At 43.8% G+C, this 27,327-nt stretch overlaps 1 protein-coding gene across 3 annotated transcripts in view; it reads left to right on the forward strand.

Moving 5' to 3' along the window:
• The first annotated feature begins 2,376 nt into the window (after window positions 1–2,376).
• The window catches only part of RAB6A (RAB6A, member RAS oncogene family), a 59,478-nt gene continuing 34,527 nt past the window's right edge, over window positions 2,377–27,327 (forward strand). The window contains exon 1 of one of the 3 annotated variants that reach the window (XM_083436899.1): window positions 2,377–2,923. In XM_083436899.1, the coding sequence (XP_083293025.1) occupies window positions 2,854–2,923 (70 nt within the window). In that variant the 5' untranslated portion in view covers window positions 2,377–2,853. The remainder of the gene's footprint in view (window positions 2,924–27,327) is intronic. The other 2 variants (XM_083436898.1, XM_083436900.1) reach the window with 2 other exon arrangements.

A 27,327-nucleotide genomic window follows, 5' to 3' on the forward strand; every position in this document is an offset into this window, starting at 1 on the left:
CAGAGTAGCTGGGGAAACTCAGCCAGATGGGCGGGGTATAAATTATTATTATTATTATTATTATTATTATTAGGTTGCCTTTTAGGTTTCTGTGTGTTGCCACTGTGCAGTGCTTGGAGTCAGAAGACTGTTTTGCATTCCAGACCTTCCAGACTATTGGAAGTCTCTTGGAAGACGGGAGACGGATGTGATGTTACTGGTTTCCTGTTCCTTTGATTTTCCAGTTGCCTCTCTGCTCTCACAGAGAGAGGATGTTTCTTTTCTGTCTGCGTAGTTAGAAAAACTCTTTGCAATGTAGCTCATATTTCTCATTCTTCCCTGCTGCTGGATACTCTGCGTAATGAGCGAACGTGCCTGGAGCCTTATCAGAGGCTCAGGTCGTTAATCATCAGTGGAGGCGATTCCGAAGGACTTGACCGGAGGATGAGCGGAGGCTCCGACATTGCCTACCCCTAACTTAGAACCATCGCTTTGTAAACAACGCGGTTAATGTGGATTTGTGCCAATTTGTTTGCAAGGATGTTAGGTAAAGTTGCTTAATTATTGAGCATCCATTATGAGTTCACAGGGATGTTAGATAATGTTGCCTTGCAATTTCCAGTACATTTCTCCATCACTTTCCTTAGTGTAACAAGTCTGATCTTCTGGGGAAGGGAGGTGCAACCTTACTTTGCCAGTATGTGATTGAATCCTACTCCAAAACAGTGGCAGACTGGAAGGGCCCAAAGAGTGGTGTTTTGGGGTTCAAGCCTTCTTGACAGGGCATCCTTGCTTCCTGTTCCCCTATTTGTTGGGATGGACTATACTTAGGGGTTTCCTCTGTCAGAGCTGCTGGGCCTGCAATAGCCTCAAAGCAGCCATATAGTTATCAGGGGAGCTTTTTTGCAGCAGCGATGATGGGCAGAGCTTCCTTGTTAAATGTCCATCTGTCTTCTGGTATGCATATGGGGCCTATTTGAAAAAAGGCTTTACCACAGCTGTGTCACTGAGTAATGTGAATGTACTCCATGGCTATATAATACATTCGTCATGCTCACTAAACGGAACCTCCATGAGCAAACCAGTGATGTTTTAGGGAGCAGGCTAGCAGGGGAGGCCCATGACTTACATCATAGGAGCCTACACAACACTCCAGCGGGTACAGAATGCTGCAGCGAGGCTCCTCACGGGGTCTCTGCCATGGGAGCATATTCACCCAGTGCTTTTCAAGCTGCACTGGCTCCCGGTGGAGTACAGGGTCAGATTTAAAGTGCTGCTTTTGACCTTTAAAGCCCTTCACGGCCTAGGACCCTCGTACCTACGGGACCGCCTCTCCTGGTATGCCCCACGGAGAACATCAAGGTCCATAAACAGCAACACCCTAGAGGTCCCGGGCCCTAAGGAAGTTAGATTGGCTTCAACCAGAGCCAGGGCCTTTTCAACTCTGGCTCCGGCCTGGTGGAACACTCTGCCTCATGAGACCAGGGCCCTGCAGGATCTGATTTCTTTCCGCAGGGCCTGTAAGGCAGAGTTGTTCCGCCTGGCCTTTGGCTTGGAGCCAATTTGATTCCCTCCCTCTCTTTTTTCTTTTCCTTCTCCTCCTGCGAGGAGGCTACATTTTAATATTTTAATGTTGTATTTTACTTTTGTTTTTAAGTTGTAATCATTCATCTTGTTTTTATTATTGCTTGTAAGCCGCTCTGAGCCCGGCCTTGGCTGGGGAGGGCGGGGTATAAATAAAAAAATTATTATTATTATTATTATTATTAAAACACTGTTGCTGCATGTAGGTTTTATTTGATTTCTTTTTTAACTTATATTTTGTAAATGTACATCCAGTACATCCAAGCTTCAGCTTGTTCAGCTTATACTGTACATAAATCCAGCACAGCTTGCCTGAACTGCACACACCGCGGGGTATTCAGAATAAATGCCACGCGAAGACGAAATATAAAAGAGGGAAAACCCCGCCTCCCCAGGGGAGGGTACCTTAACCAATCAACACTGGCCGGGGGCGCACGCGCAACAAGGCAAGAACCCTGCAGCCGCCGCCAACCTCAAGCCCCACCCCGCTGTTCCTTGCGGGCCACGCCCTCTTTTTCCTTTTGCGCGCATGCGCGGGGGCTCGTCTCGAGCGCCGCCGCCGCCGCTGCCTGGGTTGTTCTAGCGGTATGAGTGGCAGGCGAGTCGGGCGCGCCTCCTTCCCTCCGTCAGGCGCGAAAAGGGGCGGGACGTGCCTCCTCTCCCTGCCGGCTGATTGGCCTTCAGTCTCGCTCTTCGCCCTCCCCCTCCCTGTCCGTCCGTCAGGCGCGAGGCAGGGGCGGGACGTGCCTCATCTCCCTGCCCTCTGATTGGCCTCCACGCTCGCTCTTCACCTTCCTCCCTCCCTCCGCCCGGGCTCGCTCCCTGGCGAAGCGAATAACAAGCTGAGGGGAGGGAGCCGGGGAAGAGGCGGCGCCGGCGAGCCTGAGGGAGGAGAGGCAAGGCCGCAGGCGGGGCCGGGATTGCCTCAGCGGGCGCAGAGGGCGACGTTGCGTCGTGGCTGCCTGGCTGGCGGAGGAGGGACTGACGGCCGACCGTCGCCGGAGAAGAGAAGAGCCCCGAGCCCCGCCGACCGCTCCCTCCCTTCGCCGTCGCCTTTCCGTGAGGGGAGAAGGAAAGACCCGCCGCGGGGGGGAAGAGCAGGCGAGCGAGGGGGGCGAGAAGCAGCAGCAGCGGCGGCCTCCCTTCCCTCCCCCGTCCCCTCACCCCCTCCAGCCCCCTCTCCGCCCCCGAGGGAGCCCAGCGAGGGGAGCCCCAGGACGGGCGGCGGCTCCTCCTCCCTCCTCCTCTTCCAGCTTCCCCACCTTCCTCCTCCTCCTCCTCTTCCTCATCATGTCGGCGGGCGGAGACTTCGGCAACCCTCTGCGGAAATTCAAGCTGGTCTTCCTCGGGGAGCAGAGCGGTGAGTCAGGCCCCGATCCTAGCCCGGGTGGGGGCTGGGTGGGTGATCAACGGTGAGGAACCCCCCCCCCCGAAATCTCCTACCTGGCTGCCTCCTATTTCACCCCACCCCGCAACACCGCGCCGCATCATTCCCCCCCCGCCCGACCGGTCCTCTTGGACCCGATCCAGGCTCAGGCGGAGACCTCGGATCGCTCCCCGCCGCCGCCGCCCTCCTCCTCCTTTCCTGCCCCCTTCATCGTGGGTGCGGCTGGAAAAGGGGATCTTCTCCTCCCTCGGGATTTTGACGCCCCCGATTTTGGCTCTGTATTCTGGGTGGAAAGGGAAAGAGAGGGAGGGAATATCCTCCCCCCCCCCCGCCGCCGCCTCTTGAATCCCTTGGGGGCCAACACCCCCTCCAAAAACAACAACACCCCAGAAACAGCCATCTCCCCCCTCTTGCTTGTACGTTGCTTCCATATTCCTAAGCAACCTCCCCTCCCTCGGATCGAGGCCCCCAAGCCAGCAGCCCAAATCCCTGCTTCCCACCTTCTTCCTGTCGTGGTGGGGAAGATGGCTTTGGTGCAGATGGAGGGAGTCATTCAACCCATGCACGGATCTCTCCAGGCCTGAAGCTTGGAGAGCCTGTCTGGTGCTCTCTCTAGCATGGCCAGGTGCTTAAAGCGGATGACACTTGTCTTTTCTGTGCCTCTGTTATCAAGCACCTCCTTCGCTGCTGCCACTCCTGGTTGTTGTTGTTGTCGTCGAGACCTTGATTTTCTCCTTTTTCCTCTCCGTATTCTGCGGAAGGAAAGGGTCACTAAAGGGGAGCCTTGCTGTTTCTCATCTCTAGGAACGAACCGGGCCACCTAAATCTTCCCCTTCCATTCCAGTGTGGAAGAAACCAGAGCCCATTGAAATGTTATCTCTCCTTGATTGCACTGGGTTCCTCATATTCTTTGTATATCTCTCTACCCCTTTCCCTGCCAGGAATAGATAACAAAAATGCAAAAAAATAAAAATAGTACCCTATGGAAATCTCCAATATTTCCGCTGTTCCTAGGCATGAGATAATTCATTTTGAACTTCAAGGCTCAAAAGCCCCCCCTGCTGTTGTTCCTCAGATGGGGAAATGTGAGGGTTTATAATGTGTGTACCTGCTTTCAAGTCTGTGTGAGGTCCTGAATCTGATAAAGGAGTAAGGATGGTAGGAATTCCTGTTCATTAAGGGTTGTGTGCAAATTGCTTTTTGGACCACTATTTCCCCCCTCAATCACAACCCTGATCCTTTGACAATATTCTTAGTATTGAATTCCACACTTAGGCGATTGACTTTTGTAAGCTTCTGTAAGAATTGAGACCTTTCCCACTGCTTAACCCCTGACTAGATAATTTTTTGGAACAAGCAATTCATGGTTTTCAGATGTGGGCTTGGCAGAGTGGTTTGGTCCTGGTATGGTACACGCTCCGTTTAGTAGAAGAAAAAAATAGTGGTCTTGGGGAAAGAGAAAAGCTTCAAGTTGAATAAAAGATTTAGATAATAGCATATTAAGCTTTTTATTTTTAAAGAAACCACAACCTTGATGATTGATGCATTCTCAGTTTCTGTGGCTTTACTGGGTGTGGAATGAGGTGAGAAGGCGGGCAATTCTGTTTAATACATGTTTTCACAATTAAATGCGGTTTCCTCACAGAAAAACAACCTAATCCAATGATTCTAGTAGTCTAGGCATTTACCATAGTAAACCTTCCTTCTTTTCACTTACTCTTCCTTTATCTACATGCCCACTTGCTTCTTAGGAGACTAGGCTTTGGTTTCCCCCAACAATTTGCAGTTGGTTATTTTGGTCCAGAAGACAGGGACCATAGTTAAGTCATGGCATATCTAGATAGCAGAGCTGAGGGAGGTAGTCTTACACCGTGGAGCGCTGGTATCAGCAAATTAAACTGGATAAAATGAAAAGCGGTCTGATGTCAATATAAAGCACCTTTTTATGTTCAAACACTTTCATCGGCCATTATCTGGATATGCAAATTTGGCTTTCCATCAAAGAGATCGCAATACTGTGCACATTCACCAGGGAGTAAGTCCTTGAATTCAGTGGGGCAGTAAAACATGTCTCTCCCGTATCAGTCTCTACAGCCATAGCAGGCGCTGTAACTCTTCTATGGTTTGACTTTATCCTGGAAGCCAAAGGTACACTCTTCCATTGTCTCTCGAGACAGATGGATGCCAGCAAACTTCAGAATAGGCATTATAGGATTGCACGGTCAGTCGAATGAGAACTTGCAACCACGGCGATTCCAATTTTTTAATATATCTATATGTTATTCAAAACATTGAATAATAACATATAAATATATAATTGAAAATGATCCCCTTTTGTCATCCTTGTAATCTTTTCATCTGTCTTCTGCTTTAGAAATGATGGTAAGGAAATTAATCCATATCTGAGGGTGTTTTTTAGTGTTTCTGTATAGAGGTGGTGCATTTGGGGGCAATAGCATGCCCATGCTAAAGGTCACGTAGGTCTGAGCAATCAAGGAGCTTTTTGCTAGTGTTTAAAGATGGTTGTTTGTGCCAAGAAACTATTGACAAAATGAAGGCAAAGTGTTGGCCTCGGGCCTTTTGGATATAGCTGTTTGATATAATGTGATGCATAAATCTGAATAAAGCCTTTGGGATTGGCATCTCAGAAATACTTTTCTTTTAGTAGTTTCTCCCCCACCTTAGTAGAATTCTTCTCACACCAAAAACGTCTTGTATATTTCATGTAAATTGATAGGTTGAGCCACATGGTGCAGTGGCCAAGGTGGTATAAAGATGGCTGACCTAGATATTGAACATATCTGTGTAGGCTGAAAACAATGTTTGTGAAATTTGCAGTGAAATTGGTACAACTCTGAAGTGATGGATATGTTTTGTAAAGCAATGTAAGGTGTACAGTATCTTCTGTTTAAATTTTGCTCTCATAACACACACACATATATATACAGAGAGTATACACACACACTCAGTCCTAACAACCTTGTGACTTGGATTAGGCTGAGAGAGCAAGACTAAACCAAGGTCACCCCGTGAGCTTTGTGGCTAAGGGGGCGATTAGAATCCAGATCCTCTGGGTCTGAGTTTAATGTGCTAACCACTACTTCACCCTGGTTACCGTATGTTACTCATTCTTCTGTGCTGCGTTGATTGCATTTTATGTAGAAAAATGGAATAGCTTTGATTAATGGAAGCTGTAATTTTGCTATTTAACCTTTCTTTAGTTCATTATTTATGTAGCAAAATTACATGTTGAGACGGTAAGAACTCCCATATGGCTTGTATAGTCTGTATAAGATGCTGTATAAAAGTATGCGAGCAGATGACGTAATCCAACTACTTTGCAGGCTTTAGAAGATTTAGTCTAGAATCGTCTTTCTAACTGGTCAGCTGGATGCATCCAAGATGCTCACAAGCAGGGTAATAACCCTCACTGTGAATCCCCATCTACTGGTAATCAGTGGCATATCGTTCAGGAGGTTCTCGTTTGGTTTGTAAGTGAATATTAGCCATGATAAGCATCTGTCAGGATTTTTCGTATTAAAAACAGAAAGAAATGGTTTCCATTTCATGCTTTAGTTAATTTTGCATTGTCAGACAGAAGCCATATGCTCCTGCTACACCTAGGAGAGTGGAATACTGTTCTTTTTAGTGGTCTGTTTGCCATTTTCTGAAGCATCTGACAGGTTATTAGGAGTTACGGTAAATCAGTATGCCAAGGCTCTGATCTGGCCTCTTGTGCAGACTGCATAAATCTTCCCTTTAACTATGTGTTTCTGATTCTTAATTAAGTTTGTTAAAGCCCCAAATGCCTGCACAGAGATACCATGTGATCAAGGATGCTGCCTGAGATTGGATGCTCTGCTGCAATTCTATTTTTACATATGCTTCAAAAATAGAAGTGTGTTCTAGTTGGAGATGCAAGTTGAATCTGCTCTAAATAATATTATGGCTTTTCTATCTCCCAGTCTATATCTGCTTGGACTGTGGTTATTTCTTAAGCTATAGCTTCTGATTGAACCACATTGTTGCATTCCTTTTCTTTTTGCTATATCAACACATATACTGTATGCTTAAGACTAAAGATGTCCATACTGGTGTATTTTTTTTCTTGAAATGAAAGGTGGTATATAATTTATATAAATAAATAATGGGGTCTTAATGATTTTTCAGTTTGTTAGGCCAGTCCAGCTACTGTTGTTGTTCAGGTTACAATAGCAGTTTGAGACTGACTGCCAGTGTATAATCTTTAATACACTATATAAAGTTGTTTGGAATAATGTGTGGCTTATTCTTGATGCAATGGGCAGATTCAGTTTTGAGACTAACTAGATGTAGCCTCCAAGAAAATTTTTAAATATAATGGCAGGATAAAGTAAAGGTAAAGGTACCCCTGCCCGTACGGGCCAGTCTTGACAGACTCTAGGGTTGTGCGCTCATCTCACTCTAGAGGCCGGGAGCCAGTGCTGTCCGCAGACACTTCCGGGTCACGTGGCCAGCGTGACAAGCTGCATCTGGCGAGCCAGCACCAGAGCAGCACACGGAAACGCCGTTTACCTTCCCGCTATAAAGCGGTACCTATTTATCTACTTGCACTTAAGGGTGCTTTCGAACTGCTAGGTGGGCAGGAGCTGGGACCGAATGATGGGAGCTCACCCCGCCGCGGGGATTCGAACTGCCGACCATGCAATCGGCAAGTCCTAGGCGCTGAGGTTTTACCCACAGCGCCACCCGCATCCCTTAATGACAGGATATAAATGCTTAAAATAAATTGAGGCCTTTTGCTTTACCAACTGCAAATACGGTAATAAGTTAAAAAGTTAGCTCTTTGGGGAAAGAACCTAATTCCTAATGAATAGTTTTTTAAAGAACAGTTGGGTACATTGGCAATCTTTGGTTAAAAAAAATAAGTTGAAACTATTCATCCTACCTATGTGGGGAGGAGAGTGGGGAGGACTGTTGGCTTGCTCTTTCCACTTCCACGTGGAGTCTTTGCAGGTGTGAATACCAGGAGGAGGTGGGGTGACTGGAAAAAAGGAAACCCTCTAACCTGGATTTCAAGCTCCAATGCCACCTGTCACTGCCAACATTTGGCAGGTTACAGGTATAAACTGTGAAAGTTTCAATCCTTTCCGGTGATGTAGTTGCTCAAAGGTCAACGAGGCGGCTGAGATCTGTAGATGATATTGCAAAACCAACAGCTCCTGTCCTGCAGGAATTGTTGAAAAGGGTGTACTTGCTGTTTGTTTCCCACTTTAATCCAGTAGATTAGAATAATCTTCCCTGATGAGTTAATTGATTAGTGTTTAGATCATGAGAATGCTGGTGGAAATTTATGGTAATCTTGCAAGAGAAAGCAAGAAGAAAGTCTACTGGTGTTGGATCTGTTGCAGCAGAAAATACAATACAGTGCCCTTGGAAGACTCAAAACAGCTTCCCTTCTTCCACTTTTGGCCCAGACTGAAAAGGAAGCAAGTAGCACTTCCTTTCATCTTAACATCCAGCCCTTGGTGGTTGTCAGCAGCATTCAGTCTCCTCCTGAAGTTTTCTTGCACCATGAGGCTACTGCAGATGTGCAGCCTTCATCTTCTGCTGCCTTTGGGGGCATAAAGAGGTTGATTTGCTCCTCCAATATCTTGCTGTATGGTTATGGGGGTGTTTCCACAAGCTATCAAGAATATTTTAGTGAATAAATTGTATTTAGAGAGTTAAGAACTATCTAATGTAAGTATTGCTAGGGACAGGGGTGGCACTGTGGTCTAAATCACTGAGCCTAGGGCTAGCCGATCGGAAGGTCGGCGGTTCGAATCCCCGCGGCGGGGTGAGCTCCCGTTGTTCAGTCCCAGCTCCTGTCCACCTAGCAGTTTGAAAGCACATCAAAGTGCAAGTACAGTGGTACCTCGGGTTACATACGCTTCAGGTTACAGACTCCGCTAACCCAGAAATAGTACCTCGGGTTAAGAACTTTGCTTCAGGATGAGAATAGAAATCATGCTCCGGCGGCGTAGTTAAAGTGGTGCTTCAGGTTAAGAACAGTTTCAGGTTAAGAATGGACCTCCGGAACAGATTAAGTTCTTAACCCGAGGTACCACTGTAGATAAATAGGTACCGCTCCGGCAGGAAGGTAAACGCCGTTTCCGTGCGCTGCTCTGGTTCGCCAGAAGCGGCTTAGTCATGCTGGCCACATGACCCGGAAGCTGTACGCTGGCTCCCTCGGCCGGTAAAGCGAGATGAGCGCCGCAACCCCAGAGTCGTCTGCGACTGGACCCAACGGTCAGGGGTACCTTTACCTTTACCTTTAATGTAAATATTGCATGTGTGGATACTATACACTGTTGCTTTATGCAACCTTAAAAAAATAACACAAACACACACACACCAGTGACTCAGTGCCTATTTAATAAATAATTTGGGAATGGTATGGCATAAGCTTTATTGGGACTGGAATAAAAACAATATCCCCACCCCCAGTTTAAAAGGACATTGATTGTTTAATTAGCCAAAGGCCTGAGAGCAGGGGGATTATTTTGCCTGGCTCTTAAAGATATGTGACAAAGGCACTGAGGGAGCCTCTCTGGGGAGAGCACCCCACAAACATTTAAAATGCTTTGACCCCAACATATCTAATAGATCTTCTAAGCTGATTCCCAACTGTTGTTTGTTTGGTTGTTTTTGGTATTGCTGAGTAATTGCATCATATTGACTAAACGTGCATTTGTGTGTATGGTTATACAAAGGGATTGTACACTGTTGTGGTTATCTTCATAGCAATTCCACCGTGATTCAAATAGGATAAGTTTGCATTAGCTACTGCTTCTTGAGATCATGTGGTGTGCTAGGATATTGCTAGGATATTTGATAGTATCTGGGAACAAGATTTTTTTGGTGTGTGTGTGTGGAGGAACACCAACATTATGGGCTGAAATAGATATTTAGGTTTGTGGAAACAAAATTAGAATTTGTAGAAATGAACAATGTAATTCTATCAGTATCTGGATGGATAATTAAAATCTTAAGCGTTCTTCTAGAAATAACCTGCCTTAAAATGATATCTGATTTGGTACCAATAAACTGGTTGGTCCAAAAAACTCCCATCCTGCTGAGATAGCTCAGTCAGTAGAGCATGAGACTTTTAATCTCAGGGTCATGGGTCTCAAGTCAGGCAAAAGATTCATGTATTGCAGGGGATTGGACTAGATGAGTCTCATAGTCCCTTCCATCTATGCAACGTGTCCAGAGGAGGGCAACCAAAATGGTCAAAGGCCTGGAAACGATGCCTTATGAGGAACGGCTAAGGGAGCTGGGCATGTTTAGCCTGGAGAAGAGGAGGTTAAGGGGTGATATGATAGCCATGTTCAAATATATAAAAGGATGTTTTCTGCTGCTCCAGAGAAGCGGACACGGAGCAGTGGATCCAAACTACAAGAAAGAAGATTCCACCTAAACATTAGGAAGAACTTCCTGACAGTAAGAGCTGTTTGACAGTGGAATTTGCTGCCAAGGAGTGTGGTGGAGTCTCCTTCTTTGGAAGTCTTTAAGCAGAGGCTTGACAACCATATGTCAGGAGTGCTCTGATGGTGTTTCCTGCTTGGCAGGGGGTTGGACTCGATGGCCCTTGTGGTCTCTTCCAACTCTATGATTCTATGATTCCATGATTCTAATTCTGTGATTCGATGCCTTGTGTGTTACAGGAGCAAGATTTGGGCTCATGTGCTTAGATTTTGCAGCAAACCAGAAGTTGCTGGTTCAGATGTTTAACTGCTTGCTGTGGAGTTTGCTGCAAAATCAGAAGTTGAAGGGACAGTGTGCAAGCCCACCTTCGATGGGCAGCAGGGCTTATATGGGAGCAGATATCCAGGCCATGAGTTTCATAGCTCTGTATGCCAGCAACAGCATATCAGATTGGGGACATTAGCAAATAGACACCAATGGTTAAATGACATGGAAGAGGCCCATTTAAAACTGGTCTCATTGTTTTTTGATAACTGAAACAATCTGGGAAGCCTCCCAGAGTGGCTGGGGTAGCCTAGTCAGATGGGTGGAAGGTAAGTAAATAAATATCATCATCATTCCTCCTTGGTCTGTTTAGTTCCTTGAGCTTTTTCTCATGCATCTCATTCTAAGCTTTGTTTTATTATTTGAGTTTTAGCTTTCACATTTTAAAAACTTGGATTTTTGTTTCCCCCAAATTGGTTTGTGCAACCCCATTAAAACCCACCTTTAGATCTAAGGACAGCTGAAAGGATCAAATGTCTAAGGGTTGCCTCAAGGCAAAGAATCCCATTGACTTACGCCATTCAGACTTTGATCATGCTCATGAGTGTGCGAGTCACTTGCATTGAATCATTTTCTGTGTCAGCACCTCTTATCTACCTTCTCCTAGCACATTTCTTCGAGTTAGTATGAGTGACTACATTAATCCGTGTTTATGGTACTGTCATAAAGCCTCTTTTGTTATCATTGACCATATCACATGAAAACATTTTAAAGGTACTTGAAGACACAAACTGGAACTTCAGAATTCTTGTTCAGGGATGATAATTTGAAGAATCATAGAGTTGGAAAGGACCCTGAGGATCATCTACTTCAACTTTTTTTCTAGATCACTTACTGCTACCTCGGAGTATGTAGATGAGTGACACTGTTTCTTTTGTATAATGGTAAAGTGTTTAGGATTTGGGCAGCTATGGCTAGAGGACTGTATTGTGTTTTGCATTTACGCAAGATTTCATATGTATCTTATTTTAAAATATTTCTAGACAACTGTCTATTAAAAACAAACCTTAGAGCACATTACAGCATTAAAACATATATTCAAAGCCTTTCTCTGTATATAATGGTAAAAAATTCCAGCCTGTAATATCCAGCATTAGGGACGCGGGTGGTGCTGTGGGTAAAACCTCAGCGCCTAGGACTTGCCGATCACATGGTCGGCAGTTCGAATCCCTGCAGCGGGGTGAGCTCCTGTCGTTCGGTCCCAGCTCCTGCCCACCTAGCAGTTCGAAAGCACCCTTAAGTGCAAGTAGATAAATAGGTACCGCTTTATAGCGGGAAGGTAAACGGCATTTCCGTGTGCTGCGCTGGTGCTGGCTCGCCAGAGCAGCTTCATGACGCTGGCCACGTGACCCGGAAGTGTCTTCGGACAGCGCTGGCCCCCGGCCTCTTAAGCGAGATGGGCGCGCAACCCTAGAGTCGGACACGACTGGCCCGTACGGGCAGGGGTACCTTTACCTTTACCTTTAATATCCAGCATTAATGATTGGGAAATGCCTGAGCAGAGAGAGGTTATCAATAAATGTTGGAAGCATTCTACTGCCTCTCATAAATGGGGACAGAGTATTCCAAAGTATAGGTGCTACCATGGAGAAGGCCAGTTTCTGCATTGTCCCTAGATGAAGTGGTGCAGCCAACAAGACCTCTCCAAGGACCTGAGCAGTTAATAACAAGAACCTGGATATGACTCAGTACCTGATAGGCAGCATATGCAGTTCCTTCAACACAAGTAATATCAGCACAGGCAGGGTTGCCAAACATGCAATTTTTGCCAATTTTCTAAACTTTTTTTTTAAAAAAAACTCAGCAACTTTGGCAGAAGGAAAAAACCCCCAGCACAACTGTCACTCCACTCAGTAATTTGGCTGCTGCATTCTGTACCAGCTACAGCTTCCAAACCAGTCCTAAGGGTAGCCATACGAAGAGCCCATTAGAGGAGTTCAGGCCATGAATCACAAGTTGGTCAGGCTGTTACTGTGTAAGATTTTTTACAGGAGTGTATTCATCACCACCTCAAAAGTGGTGAGCTGCACTCCACGCCATAAAAATCCATTAACCACTCCCCTATGACATGAGTAAGCCGTGACAGGCAAATATTGAAATGATAGGATGTAAGCAGGACAGCTGCAAGTCCTCCGGCCACAAAAACGAGCTGATTCCACAAAAATGGGATAAAATGGTGCATTGGACACATGGCTTGACACTGCACTAATGACAGTATTCAAGCTGGCATGAAGGTGAGCAATTTCATCCTCAAAATACCTAGCAAAATTGTCTCGGTAGGCAATTAACCATTCACAGGAGTAGATGTCAACAAGCCCTGCACCACTCCGGACAGCTCTGCTGACAGGCTATTTCAGGAGGCAACAGAGACAGTAAAGTAGTCCTTCTCTGCCTTTACTGCTAGGTAGGTAAAATTATACATTCTGAACACATTGGGTCAGTCACACATTGAGTCTTAATGCCTTTTGTGCTCTAATAGTAGTCTGGCTTGTTTCATTGCCTGGAGCTGCTTAGAGAATCAGGGGCATGCTGGGCTCCACAGCACTGGAGAGGGAACCCAGAAGTGATATTGTTGATAGTCCTTTGTGATTTACCGTTCCATAGCGAGACTAAACCTCAACAGAATCACCGACTTCAGCTACCCCAAAATTATCTAGACTATCCTAGGAATCCAGTGGTGACCATCCTAATGGATCTCCTAGCATACAAGGGTTGTTGAGGCAACGTGCTGTAAGACCAAACTTCACCTGTTAGTGGTGTGATCATGATAATAACAAAGGTGATTTTCTCCACTCCCAAATATCCAGACCATCCCCTCACATCACAAGGCAAAGGCTTAAATTGAGCGTAATGCCTTATTCTGTGCAAATTGAGACAGCCCCATGGTATACAAGATGCATTGTATTCAGTCAGGCCTTTGGTCCTTCTAGACCAGTATTGTGTACCCTGACAGCAATATTGTGTACCCTGGAAGCAGATTCCCAGGATCTCAGGCAGAGAACAAACACCATACAAACAATTGGCAGTGTTCTTTCTCACCCTTGTAGCACATGCTCCTTCTAACCTAGAGATGTTGGGAATTGCACTTGGGATCTTCTGTCTATAAAGGTCTGTAACTGAGCTGTAGGCCTTTTTCTGTGCATTTCATGTTGAGTTTTTGGGTTAGGCAACTCAGCTGCATCTTGCATTAGTCTAATAACATTTGTATAACCCAAAGATCTGAAACTGTATCCTGCTGTGTTAAACTGCTATTCCTTAGCTATCAGCAAATACCTAAATGCTTGTGGATTGTTGAGCAGGATTTTTACAGATTAGATAATCCTTCCTTTTGAGCAAGCATGCTTAAGTGACAAAACAATCTGCTGATTCGAAGTAGGCTTACAATGTGTACATGGTGTGTTTGTGATATGTATATGGGTGTTCAATGGGTTCTTGCCCTTTTACTGTTGGTACAGGTATGTTCAATGAACAGAGAAACTGTCTTTATATTGTCACAACCAGTCACTTCTCCACACATGAGACCTTGACTGCTTTTAAAAAAATTGAATTCAAATAATAATGTACATACACCGATCAACTGGAGAGGGGTTTCCAGAAATGTTGACTCGCTCTTATTCTGCAATCTCATATCAGCTCTCTTCTAGCATCTTGCTGATGTTGTTGTTGTTTAGTCATTTAGTCGTGTCCGACTCTTCGTGACCCCATGGACCAGAGCACGCCAGGCACTCCTGTCTTCCACTGCCTCCCGCAGTTTGGTCAGGCTCATGCTGGTAGCTTCGAGAACACTGTCCCACCATCTCCTCCTCTGTCGTCCCCTTCTCCTTGTGCCCTCCATCTTTCCCAACATCAGGGTCTTTTCCAGGGAGTCTTCTCTTCTCCTGAAACAGCTTCATAGATCCGACCTTAATTAGCATCATATAGTTCCCTGATGTGCCTTCTTTGTGATTAGTTGCAGTTCATGGATCTCTTAACTTCTCACCCTTGGTGAAGAAAAGACTCTTGGCTCCAATGCCTCTTCAACTGATTACCATTTTACAATTGTCCCATACAAAAGCTTCCAAGCCCCCAAAGAATGGTGTGGAATCTTCCTCCCTTTCAGCTATAGCTGCTTTACTTGCATTGATGAACATAGCCTTTCCCAGTCTGCAGCCTCAATCCTTACCTATACCATTCCCTTCCCTTCCATCCTTCGCCATTGGGAAGCACACTGCTGATCTTCCCAGGAAGTTATTCACATTGGTTGAAAAAATCACTACATGAATCTGTATGATCCGACAACAGAACTGATTTGCCGTTTGAGTGTAGTTACTAGTGAATGTTTATAGTGGTGGGTAGCTGTAGAATTGGGAAGTCCCTTATTTAAGAAGTGTCAGTCTTTAGACATAGTTGTGTCCAGGATTATTAAGGTCATGGGTATGTGGAATTCATTTTTTAAAGCCTGTTTTTTTATTTCCCCTGTTGTACAAGTTTCTGAAAGTTTCAAATTCTGACCTCTTGGGTCCAAAGAGGGCTGATATTCTGCGCATTCAGGCAGACTTGGAAGACCACCTTGTTTGTAGTTCCACCTACCTTGACCTGTCTTCTGTGAATTGTTCTTTTGTGAACTTGGATTAAAGAAATACAATTGAAGAGTTCTAGGCGGTGCATGCTGCATAGAGGCAATGGAATCATGTCCAGACAGATCGTGAATGGTGAGGTTGGAAGGGGGGAGGATCCCCACAATCCAAGGCTGGATTCTGCTGCCCCAGCCTTAGTCTCAGCTACAAAATACGTGTAACATGGTGAGAGCATTCTAAAGTTGGTACTGTTTATGCAGCTGTGTCTTCATTGTGCTAATTACAGTGCTACTTGGAGAAAACACTATTTAAACATTCAAAGCACTTCAAACGCCTCCTTGGTAATCCTTATAACAAACGGATAAGGTGGGCTGCTAATGTTGATGTACTGCAAATGGCTGAGGCTAAGCATCAGTAGCTCAGTTTAGGGACAGTGCTGCTCATTCAACAATTCAGTTTATTGGTGTTGCAACAAAGCCACCTTTAGCACTTCTTTTCCCCAACCTCCTTGTGTTCCTGGTGAATTCATGTTTCCTGGGAGGCCAAAACTGTGAAACTAGCTAAAGTGCTCCCTCTAATCCTGATTTGTAAATTAGCATCCAACAGATTTACAGAGATTTATCAAGCAGGGCATTGTTCTTGCTTAAGACCACCTAGTAAGTGTATGGCTGATGTGACATTTGAATTACCAGCTTTCTGGCTCAGTTCATTCTCTGTCCTGTGCATGCTTCTTGTTAGCTGATGTAGCTCCACCGTGGTACCTCGGTTTAAGAACAGTCTGGTTTCAGAACGATTTGGTGTACAAACTCTGCAAAACCGGAAATAGTGTCTTGGTTTGAGAACTTTACCTCGGTCTAAGAACGGAATCCGAACAGTAGAAGGGCACCGGCAGCAGGAGGCCTCATTAGGGAAAGTGTGCCTTGGTTTGAGAAAGATTTTGGTTTAAGAACGGACTTCCGGGACGGATTAAGTTCGTAAACCGAGGTACCACTGTACTTAGTTTTGGCCATTTGCTTTGCCTGCTGATACCATTACTTGGTGTATGTGGTCCAGTACTCGTAGTGCAGCCTCCTCCCAATTACTGCAGGTACAGAAAGGACAGTTCTTTGCATCCAGAAGTGTGTTCAGTGTGGAACTATCATTATAGCCTACTTGATTTACTAGCAAGTAAATCATACTGCATACACAGCTATGGGTGGTAATCAGATGTCAGTAGGAATGGCCTGCCTTAGTTAATGGGTCCATTAGTTTGATATTGCAGCAAAAGTCATTATGTCGTTAACCATTGGCTCTTTGGGGATGCATGAGCTGTGAGACTTTAAAAGCAGGAACTACGTAGCTTTGTTTAAAATAAGCTAGACATTTTCCCATAAAAACCTTGCGGCTTTTATGAGACTGTAGCAGACTGTCCTCAATTTTGCTCACAAATATAAAGCTAATTCACTTTAGGGACAAAGACTGTAGCTTTGAGTTATTACCATATGTCACCCTTGTTTGGAAATAGAAAAGTCACCAAAGCTCAAGGATATTAGTCTTCCTCTAGATGATGATACTGCAGCGATATGACTCCTTACAGGCCAGTGGGGCAAGTCCAGTTATCTGCAACTATATCTTCCCTAGATTGGTAGTTGCTTGATAGCTCCTTGGGCTGGTAGTTCTTGCATGGCTCCCAGTGTAAGTCAAAGCAGTGAGAGGGAAGTTACTTCCACTGCAAGGAAACCAGAGTAAATCATAATGGGATCTTGATGGATCTCCTGTAATGTCTTGCACTACCTCAGTGCTTTGTTCTGGAGAGAGAGAGAGAGAATGTGTGTGTGTGCCTTTCGCAGTGCTGTGTGAATTCTAAGCAGTGGAGTTTCCTGTCAAATTGGGTTGCTTGAGAGCAGCTCTATTGCAAGTATGCCTGTGTTCCATGTTGTTCATCCTCCTCCTTCATTTGACATCACCCACTTGCAGATTTGGCATGTAACTTCATTACCCTTGACCTGTTGTGTAATGTCTGGCATGTGTTACATTGTCATAGGTTTCTAAAGTTATATTAATGTGACACACTAAAGTGGGGGGGCATCATAAATGATTAACTAGACCTCAAGGCCTTGATGTGCCCTGCAGGTGGCTTAAGCGGTTGTGTTAGATTTTTCTGATTTGCGGAAAGTTTCCATAAACATAGCCACTTAAAGTCTTTAATATTGTCTTGGTAGTGTCTGATATCTGAAGATGCGCTTAAATGGAAGGCCAGTATTTTCTCTTGTGCAGTGCCTCATTGATGGTTTGCCTCTCTAGGCCAGGCTTCCTCAAACTTGGCTCTCCATATGTTTTTGAGACTACAGTTCCCATCATCCCTGACCACTGGTCCTGCTAGCTAGGGATCATGGGAGTTGTAGGCCAAAAACATCTGGATGACTGAGTTTGAGGAAGCCTGCTCTAGTCCATCTTAGAAGAGAGATTTGTATTCAGTATCCTGGTAGAAAACAAAATATAAAATGTAGAATCTTTTTATTATGGCATTTGGTTACTGGTATTGGATAACTACTTAAAGCTGTAACATTAACAGCAGAGCAGTCACAGCCTTTAAAAACCCTTGTCTGGCAGAACGTAAATGGGGAGCTATTCAATTGGGATATACAGATTACAATTTAATGAGCCTGTCCTTGAAGTTCTGCTGTTGTTGGAAACTGACTAAACTGGTATGATCCGCATAGCTTGAAAGCATTGCCTTGCACGGTTCCATTGGGAATAAGGCATCCACTTGGTAAAATCCTTATGTGATGGGATTACCTAGTCATTTCCGCTTCTGCCTCTCATGAAAAGCCAGTCTTTCTTCAATGACTGCATTAAAGACAAAAGTGATGTTTAGGTTGGAAACCACAGCACAGCTGTTAAATAAAGCAAAGAGAATGTTATGTTCTGTAGAAATATACTGTCTTTTAAAATGGAAATATTTATGCTTAAAATAATTTTTAAACTCCTTTCAGCTATGTTAGCCTCCAGAATTTTAGGAGTGCCTTTATTGATCACATGCCTTCTTAATTACTCAGTGAGGGACATTTATATTGTGAAAACTCTCTGTGTTGTTGTTGTTTAGTCGTTCAGTCGTGTCCAACTCTTCGTGACCCCATGGACCAGAGCACGCCAGGCACTCCTGTCTTCCACTGCCACCCGCAGTTTGGTCAGAAACTGGCTTAGAGAAAACTCTCTAAGCCTTCTCTTATGGGATTTTCACCATATTTTCAGTTGTTTTGTGCAGTAAGATGGCAAAGTAGCCCTGGCATCAAACAAATATTCCTATAGCCACATACTAGGTCAGATGCCTCACTTCTTGAATACCTGACTTTATTTTGCTTAAGATGCCAGACATGCAAGTGAGACATCCATTGAAAAGCTACCACGTGATTAAGACAACAGTTTTGAATGGGGAAAGGGGAAGGGAGGACAAAATAGGGGATAAATTATGAAGTGGTATGTATAAATAATAGAACTACCTCAAGCCTCAAATTAAAGATGTCTGTTCTTTGAGTTTGAATGCCTTAATATAAAAGCCTTTAAAACATGTACATGCCTTCGAAAATTGATCTGACCAAAAGGGTATAAAGCTGATACTTTCGTTTATTGTCTCGTTTTAAAATGCACTCCTTTTTAGGCTTGCAGTGGAAATTGCATAAATAGCATTGTAGAAGAAATGCAAAATGTCTCCTAGTCTACAAGGACTGTGATCATGCAATGTTAATTATGTAGCTAAAATATTCACGCTTAGTGGCAGCCTTTTTGAAACTTGCATTTCCACCAAATTCCTCTACTTGAAAACGTGGCCAGCTAGCAGTAGCCAGCCCTGCACTGGTATCTGCTACCTAAAACCTTTTGACACGTGTGATTGCTAGATATTCTCAGAACAATGGGTAACAAGCCAGTTATGTGGTCTAACTTAGAGACTACGGTGATTAAGTGGTATACAAATGGTCAAAATATGGAGTAAAAATACCTTAACTGGGTGCAAGAAGAATTAAAGGAAGTGAGCAGCCCCTTAAAAATGGCCCTTCCTCCGAAATGTTATGTTCTTTGGCGATGCTCCCATGTACTGATAGCCTTCTCAGGAAAGTATCTGACTTGCTTTGGCTTTTCAAGAAAAGAACTCTGGCAACAGGTTTGGTTTTTTTAGCACCGTCATAGATAAAACAGATGTGTAAGGTTTCAAAATCCCAGCCTATGTTAAACTGTTGATTTGAAGGTTTCTTCTCCCTTAAGCAGGCTCTCTAATAAAAGATCTGAACTTTCCCACCTGAAGCAAAATCTGCTCCATTGGCCATTGCATTAAATTATCCTCTTGAGAGTGAATATTGCTGCAGTTATGGTTTTGTCATGTGAATTATTGCTAAAAAATTTAACGCCAAGTGACCTGAAAAGTGTTGCTGCTTGATGAGGTGTACTGTTGCTCAAAAGCATATGGTTCTCCCCCTTCCCCACTTAATCGTGTGGAAACTGGCTCCTTTCAGACATCACACTGGATTGTGGTACATGTACTTCTCATAGGCTTGAACTCAAATAATAGTTTTCAAATTTACAGCAAGCCAACCATCTGCAGCTGTTGTCTGCTGTCATTTTTTTACTGTTATTAAATATGAGTTCTGGTATGTTTAACCACACTAATTCTCCAATCTGAAACACTAATAATAAGGACAAGCTTTCTGGCGATAGGTAGAGAGCAGAAGGTCCAGATTTAGTTTTTGCTATATTGTACCATCGAATGCGGGTGGCGCTGTGGGTTAAACCACTGAGCCTAGGACTTGCTGATCAGAAGGTTGGCGGTTCGAATCCCTGCGACGGAGTGAGCTCCCGTTGCTCGGTCCCAGCTCCTGCCCACCTAGCAGTTTGAAATTACATCAAAGTGCAAGTAGATAAATAGGTAATGCTTTATAGCGGGAAGGTAAACGGCGTTTCCGTGTGCTGCCCTGGTTCGCCAGAAGCAGTTTTGTCATGCTGGCCACATTACCCAGAAGCTGTCTGCAGACAAACACCGGCTCCCTCGGCCTATAGAGTGAGATGAGCGCATAACCCCAGAGTCGGTCACGACTGGACCTAATGGTCACGGGTACCTTTACCTTTACCATCGAACAAATAAAAGACTCAGAAAAACCTAGGGGCTTAAACCCCTCCTCCCCAAATTGAGGTGTGATTTGCTGCTGGAAGAAGCAAAAATTATGTTCTAGGCATGCTTAAGTTTTTATGATGTCCTTTTGTCTTATCAATAGTAACTCAAGGACCTTTGAACATTCCAAAGGTTGCCCTAATTAGGCATTTCCATTAGCTCCCAAGACAGACGGATGCCAACCATCCAATCAAAGCCCTGTGTTTCGCATTAAGTGTGGCATGATGGTTGCTGGAACTAGAACAGGTGACTTAGTAGCATCATATAGCTGTTTGTATTTGGCTAGCCAAGACTGGGTTTGCCTGTTTTTGGCACACAATATTTCTGTTGCACTTCATATATAAAATATTGATTACTCTCCATGTTTGGCTTCCTTGGAGTAAGTGCAGTTAATGAATGAAAGAGTTTGAAATTCAGGCTACCTGAAATGTAACAAACAAACCTTTATTAAGATAAGAATGATGATCTTAATATGAGAGCACTGTGGTATACACTATAAAACTAGAAATACGTTTCCGAAGATGTTGAAACCCCAGTATCTGCCACTTATCTGCTCACCTTGGACAGGTACTGTTTGGTCCCTCTACAAGCAGCCAAGATGAAGCAGCACCTGCCCCTCTGTCTCCCGTTTTTCCTTCCTCCAGTGCTTCAGCACTGTCCTGGGTGTCTGTCCCAGCCCTTTAGCGCTCAGCCCAGTGGCCAGCATAGTCCTGTGTTTCTTTTCTTGGCAGTTCTGTGACAATTAAATGTGACTTGCCCACATCTGATTTTAAAGACCTAGTAGCCCCTTAAGTCCAGAAAACGTTGGTAGCAGATGGAGATAAAGAATAGCTGATTTTCAGTGATGATTCTGGATCTCTTACTTGCACTTAATGATAGATAGATAGCTATTGCATATTGCACTGCAGAATCTAATTGGAATTGCTTTCTTTCTGCCACGTGGATGTTCACAAGACACGCTTCTTAGCAAGATGCCTGCGCTCGCACGTGCACACACACCGGCAACCTATATCAGTTGCTACTTTCTGGAGCCAAGTGTTACCCGGCTTCCTTCCTTCCTTCCTTCCTTCCTTCCTTCCTTTGGCAGTGGTGGAGATCCATGGGGCAAACCTAGCCGCCTTTTCGGAAAGTTCTTTGCTTCCCTAGGGTCTCTTGCTCAAGGTCCTCCACAGCCCAAGGGATTGCACACCACAATGCAATCTTCTAAAGGTTGCTTATAATGACAAGAAGTTTAGGGAGAGAGATTACACTGAGTAATCTTACAAATGTCAACCAAAAGTTGGATCTCAGATTTAACTGTTGCTTTGCTAGGGTTGAAATGTATCCTGAAATCTGCCCACCCTGCATAATTTAAAAACCTTTAAAATTTGTATTTCAAGCTGTAAAAATGCCTCTTGCTTGGTATTTACAAGAATACTGTAAAGGGAATCTCCTGAAAGGAATCCGGCTTGGTTTGGTTTTTCTGGTCAGTTTCTATTATTTTGATGTATTTTCTTTTTTAAAGGAGGACAGTTAATCTTGGTTGCTTAACTTTCTGTATCCCAATTTCAGACAGACAACATTTTTTTAAAGTTAACATCAATGTCCAGATTTGAGCATGGGGATGAGCCCCCTGTTGATATTTTTTCCAGAGAGCTACACATTTGTCCCTAAATGTTGGGGTGGGAATGCCATTGCTTATGTACTTGATTGCATCTTAGGTGTGGATTGCTGCTGAAATAGTGCTTAAGGATGCAATAGCAGGTGCAGCTCAGAGGGGTTCTGGAGCCTTTGTGTCTGGCATTTGTTGTCTGTAATTGCTGATTAGCTCTTTCTCTTATCTTTGGGGAAAAGATAATAGATGTAATCTTCAGGCTGTGGAAAAAAACATGCACCCTCAAATATCTTGCCACTTGAAAGAGCTTATCATATTGTTAATATTTTCAGGGGGCGGGAGTGACTTACCTTACCTATGATATTAAAAAGGCTTAGAAATGCTTCCTTTTCCACGCTACTAGCGCCTGCTGCTGTGTGTTTCTGTGATCTGACTACTCTTGCACTAAAATCTCAAGTGGTATTACCAATAATGAGATGTGGAATTAAATAAAATTCAGTTTGAACTATTTATCGCTTTCCAAGTGCTTCAAATATAACAAGCACTGTATGGAGATTAGAGAACAGGACTGTAAATCTTCAGGCAAAGATTATCTGATATTATTTTTATTTGATTTTTGAAAAGCATAGTACAAAAAAACCCCCATCAACTTGACAAAGAACTGCAACAAATGTCTGAGGTATAATCTCTCAAATAATAGCAGAGGAAAAGGAAAAAAGCACTTTGAAAAAAAGATATACATATTGACACTGAGCAGAATAGCAAGCCTATCTAACATCTCCAGATAAGATTTTTCCCCACCCAAAAAGCTAGTTGTGCTCCTTGGGGTCTGCTCTGGGTTTATATTTTAAAGTTACTTATTATAAGCAGTATTACTGATCTGACAAAGTACTCTACATTTCTAGTGTAGCTGGCAGTCCCTGAAGCCTCTCCTTCTCTGACCAATGGATGCAAGGACAGCTGTGATTATATTTCTTGGAGGCAGGGGATGCAACCTCCCAGGAGCCTTTTGTCAATATATTTTATCTTGCCATCTGCTAATACTTAGAACTTAATTAATATGCCCTGGTTGCATCCAAATTGGACTACTGTTGCCTTCCCCTAGTGCTTCCAGATGTTTTGGACTACAACTCATTCCACAGTCCTGCAGCCAGGATTTTTGTTAGGGGGGGCAGACATTTCGTTGGGGGGGCAGAACCTCAGTTTGCTATATATTTTAATTGATTTGTGGGGGGCAGCTGCCCCTCCCTTGGCTACACCCATGGTCCTGTTGTAGACGCTCTATATGTCTTTAATAATATCTTTAATAAAGATTTTAACTAATTGACCTGGAATGGACATTGAGCTAATTGGCTTGTTATTTCCTGAACTCCCCACCCACACCCCACAATCCCTTTTTAAAAAAAACGCTGTTACAAACTTTCCTTCTATCATATTTTTTTGGGGGGGGGGGTTGTTTCTTTAAAAAAAAGATCATTGAGATATAAACTATGGATTGTGAAAAAGATGTGCAAATTAAGCAGCTTTTAATATTTCAGTAAGTATGTTTGTTGCCCTTAAATTTTATACACAGGGCAGTTTACTAAAAGAAGGAAATATGAAACCTAAAAATACAATTGAGTGCATAATTTTGAAATACAGATAATTGGGGGGGGGGGACCTTTCTCCAGTGGGACGCTAGGTTTTTGACACTTTTGGATGCAGGATCCATGCATTCCTAGCTAGGATAATAGATGAAAATTCCAAAAGATCACAACACAGTACAAGAATCTCTAAAACTCAACACCGCATCTTCTCCCAATCATTTTTTCTCTAAACGTGTGATCTGAGTACTACTTGCTTGACATCTGGCTCTTGTAGAGGTGATAAACTTGCTGCTTTTCTTAAGCTAGGAGAGCACTCTTAGGAATGCACCAGCAGCCAGCAAGTAGGCATGAAAAATCTTGTTTACTTTAGTTATTGCCTGTCAGACTGACTGGAACTAAGCCCTCCAGTTTGCACTTGGAGGCAGACAAATTGTGATGGGAGAATAGGATCTGCTGCCTCTCTAGGCTTATCTGCAGGTGGAGCTTCCCTTTTTTTTTTTTTTTTTTTTTTTGTAAGCTCTCCACTGTACAGAAGACTGCATAGGTTGCTGATGTAAAGTCAGAGACCAAAGATTTCAGTATTGCTTTGAAATCCATCTGTATATGTTTGCATTGAAAATGTGCACAAGTTATTCCCAGATAAAGACAGGAAGGAAGTTCTCATAAGGCTAGGCAATAGATTTTAAAACATTGTTTTCTTCCATTTGGAACATGGAGAATATGGGTTAGGCTATTTCATTAGCAGTGTAAAAAAAAGAAAGAAAAATAAGCATTTCACCAGGGACTGGCAGCCTGGGCTCATCATGCTTTGGGTCTAGAAACTGAGGATAAGAATATGCTTATAGGAGCAGGTTCTGTTCTCAGTGCCTCCCGCTGAAATTCAGTGGAACTAAGTAAATGGGATATAGTATCAGAGTTGAACTGGAGCACTGCCTGCCTCTTGTCCCAGCCACCAGGTATTTTTAAACTTGGCCTGACAAACATCCCTTTCCTCCTTCCATATAAATGATTTGTATCATTTGCTTCTATGGAGGGAGGGGGAACAGGAGGAAGACTCTGCCCTGAACTCCCAATGTACAGCCTTCACCAACAAGGACTTCATAGTTGGGAAGTCCCTGTAGCATACAAGCATTCATTCAGCAACTTTCTTTCCAGACGACATAATAAACGAGCATTTCCCCACTTTCTCTTGAGGAGAAGTGGAAGAGGCTATGAATCTAATTGTGCGGGGTGTCGGATCTTCTTCAGTGACGACATCTGCAAAATTCTGCATGTATTTTGCGTTTGGTGTGATCCGGTTATCAAGAGTCTACTTCCATTACCCTTGATAATGTTGGTGTTGATATTTGTGTGCTGCTGAGAATGGGGCTAATTTAGGGTTGATTTCCCCACCCCCACCCCCTCTTCCAGTGGAGCCCAGAGTATGTAGAATTTTCTCTCTTCTGAAGATGTTCTCCTGCTAGCTGGGTGTCATTCCTCATTATTTCATGCCATTTCACTCTACTCTAGCTTCCATTTCTGCGTCTTTTACACCAGACAATCATAAATATTCATGTGGGCTTCCGTCATCCCTTTAGTCTTGTATACTTAGCTCATGGCCTGTTACTACTACTTTTTTAAAGGGCTTTGTCTTAGCATGCCAGTGGAGAGGGCTGCTTAGTGTACTAATGCTTGAGACTCTTAGCTTTGCAGTCTCCCTTTTGAGAGCTACAGACTCGCTTTGTGTTTGCAGTTTTTTGGGGAAATTTAGCCATCAGTTGCTGCATCTGGATGATGATTCTAGAGAATTTTAAACATTCTTCCATCTAACTGAATTTTATTGTGAGTTTCCATATTATCTCACCCACTTTATGTACAAGTCACAGTATACTCTGCACTCTTAAATATTCATTTCTTGCTGTGACTCTAGCATGTCTCACCATATCTGTCTAAGCTGTTTAACTTACAAAAACAGGGGCATGTACTAACTAGCATGAAATTTGGTCCCAACTTCCTACAAATCCTCAAACAATATACTCCCAAGCTTCAGCAAAATGCAGAACCAACAATATGGGCTCTAACACCATAGCAATCCAAAGAGGCACAAAACAAGGATGCCCACTGTCTCCCTTCTTATTTATCCTGGCTCTGGAACCCTTAGCAATCTGAATCGAACCAGCCACAGACATCAAGGGAGTGGAAATAAAAGGCAGAACCTATAAATTAGGGCTCTTTGCAAAATTTACTTGTAGGCACGACACCATTGCAAATGTGATGAGTTCTCTGATTAGAGAGGTTGGTGTGTTTAAGGGGTCTGGTGTTGTGACCAGTAGGTCATCTGCAAAGTCAGAAGCTATGTGCTTCAACACCCTCCTCACACCCAAAAAGAACTCACCAATGTCACTAAGATAAAACTTTGCCACACCAAGTTCAGATACCTAGGAGTACAAATAGCCAGAAACCTCAATAAATTATACCTCCACAACTACAAGCCCCTGTGGCACCAAATAAACAAAGACCTAAAAAGATGGAACAACATGAATTTAACTCTCTCAGACAAAATAGCCATGATCAAAATGATCACCCTCCCAAAACTAACCTACCTATTCCAAACCCTCCCAGTCTGGATTTCCCAAACCCAACTCCGCAGATGGCAGAGAAAACTACACTCCTTTATCTTCTCTCACACAAAAAACCAAGAATAAGCCCCAAATACCTGCACCTCCCCACCTCAGAAGGAGGATGGGGAGTCCCCAACATAGAAACATATTACATTGCCAGCCAAATACGCCATATAATCCCATATAAACTAGAAGATGAGACAAAATAATGGATACACCTAGAGAAGGACACAATTGAAAATATTCACCACAGCATACCCTCTCCTCCCAAACAAACTAAGGAAAATTCCCACAACACTTAACAGGTACACACAGACCACGCTCAAAACATGGAAAACAGTAATAGGCAAACTATCCCCAACCCCATCCCCACTAATCCCCCTGGCGTACCACCCATTATTCCACCACGCAGCACAAAACCTCCAGATTAAAACCTGGCAAACCAAAGGCTTATATCGCCTAATAGACTTCTATAAAAATAGCAAACCTTTGGCAACACAAGAAAGACAAGACAAACTAGAAGACACCCAAATGCCCTGGTTAACACATCACCAATTGAACGCCCTCTTAAACAATCCAGTAGTAAAATCAGTAGCAACTAGGCCCCTGCCAACCTTTGAAAACCTCCTCCTAACAACAGAGGGACACCGTAGAGGGATGGTACCCGTAATATACAAAATACTACTCCAAAATCCCACAAACTCCATAGACGCTTGCGCAGGTGTGGGTTGCGAACGTGTAGCCAGCACGGATCACGTTCGCAACCCGAGCGTCCGCTGTTTACACTCTCAGGATGTCTGTCCAGTGCAACCCCACCCCCAATTTCAGCACCACGGAGAATTCCCATTCTATACATTCGTGTGTGTTTTTAAAAAAATGATGACACACAAATGCTGCACCAATGATTACTTGAGAGAGAGTTGTAGAAGCTCAGAAGATCATCAGTGCTCAGAAAGCACGGTTTGATGAAGTAAAAGAGGAGGGTAGGAGGCAATGCTAACTGGTATGTCCCTCATTTGCAAGAATGCCTCAGGTGGGGGTCAAGGACTTGATCAAAGGGAAAATGCCTTTTTGAGTGGAACAGAAAGTGTGTCTCCAGTTTTAATCTGGGAAATTGCCCTTGGT

Source organism: Podarcis tiliguerta (genome assembly GCF_965153285.1).
Source record: "Podarcis tiliguerta genome assembly, chromosome: 4".
NCBI lineage: Eukaryota > Metazoa > Chordata > Lepidosauria > Squamata > Lacertidae > Podarcis > Podarcis tiliguerta.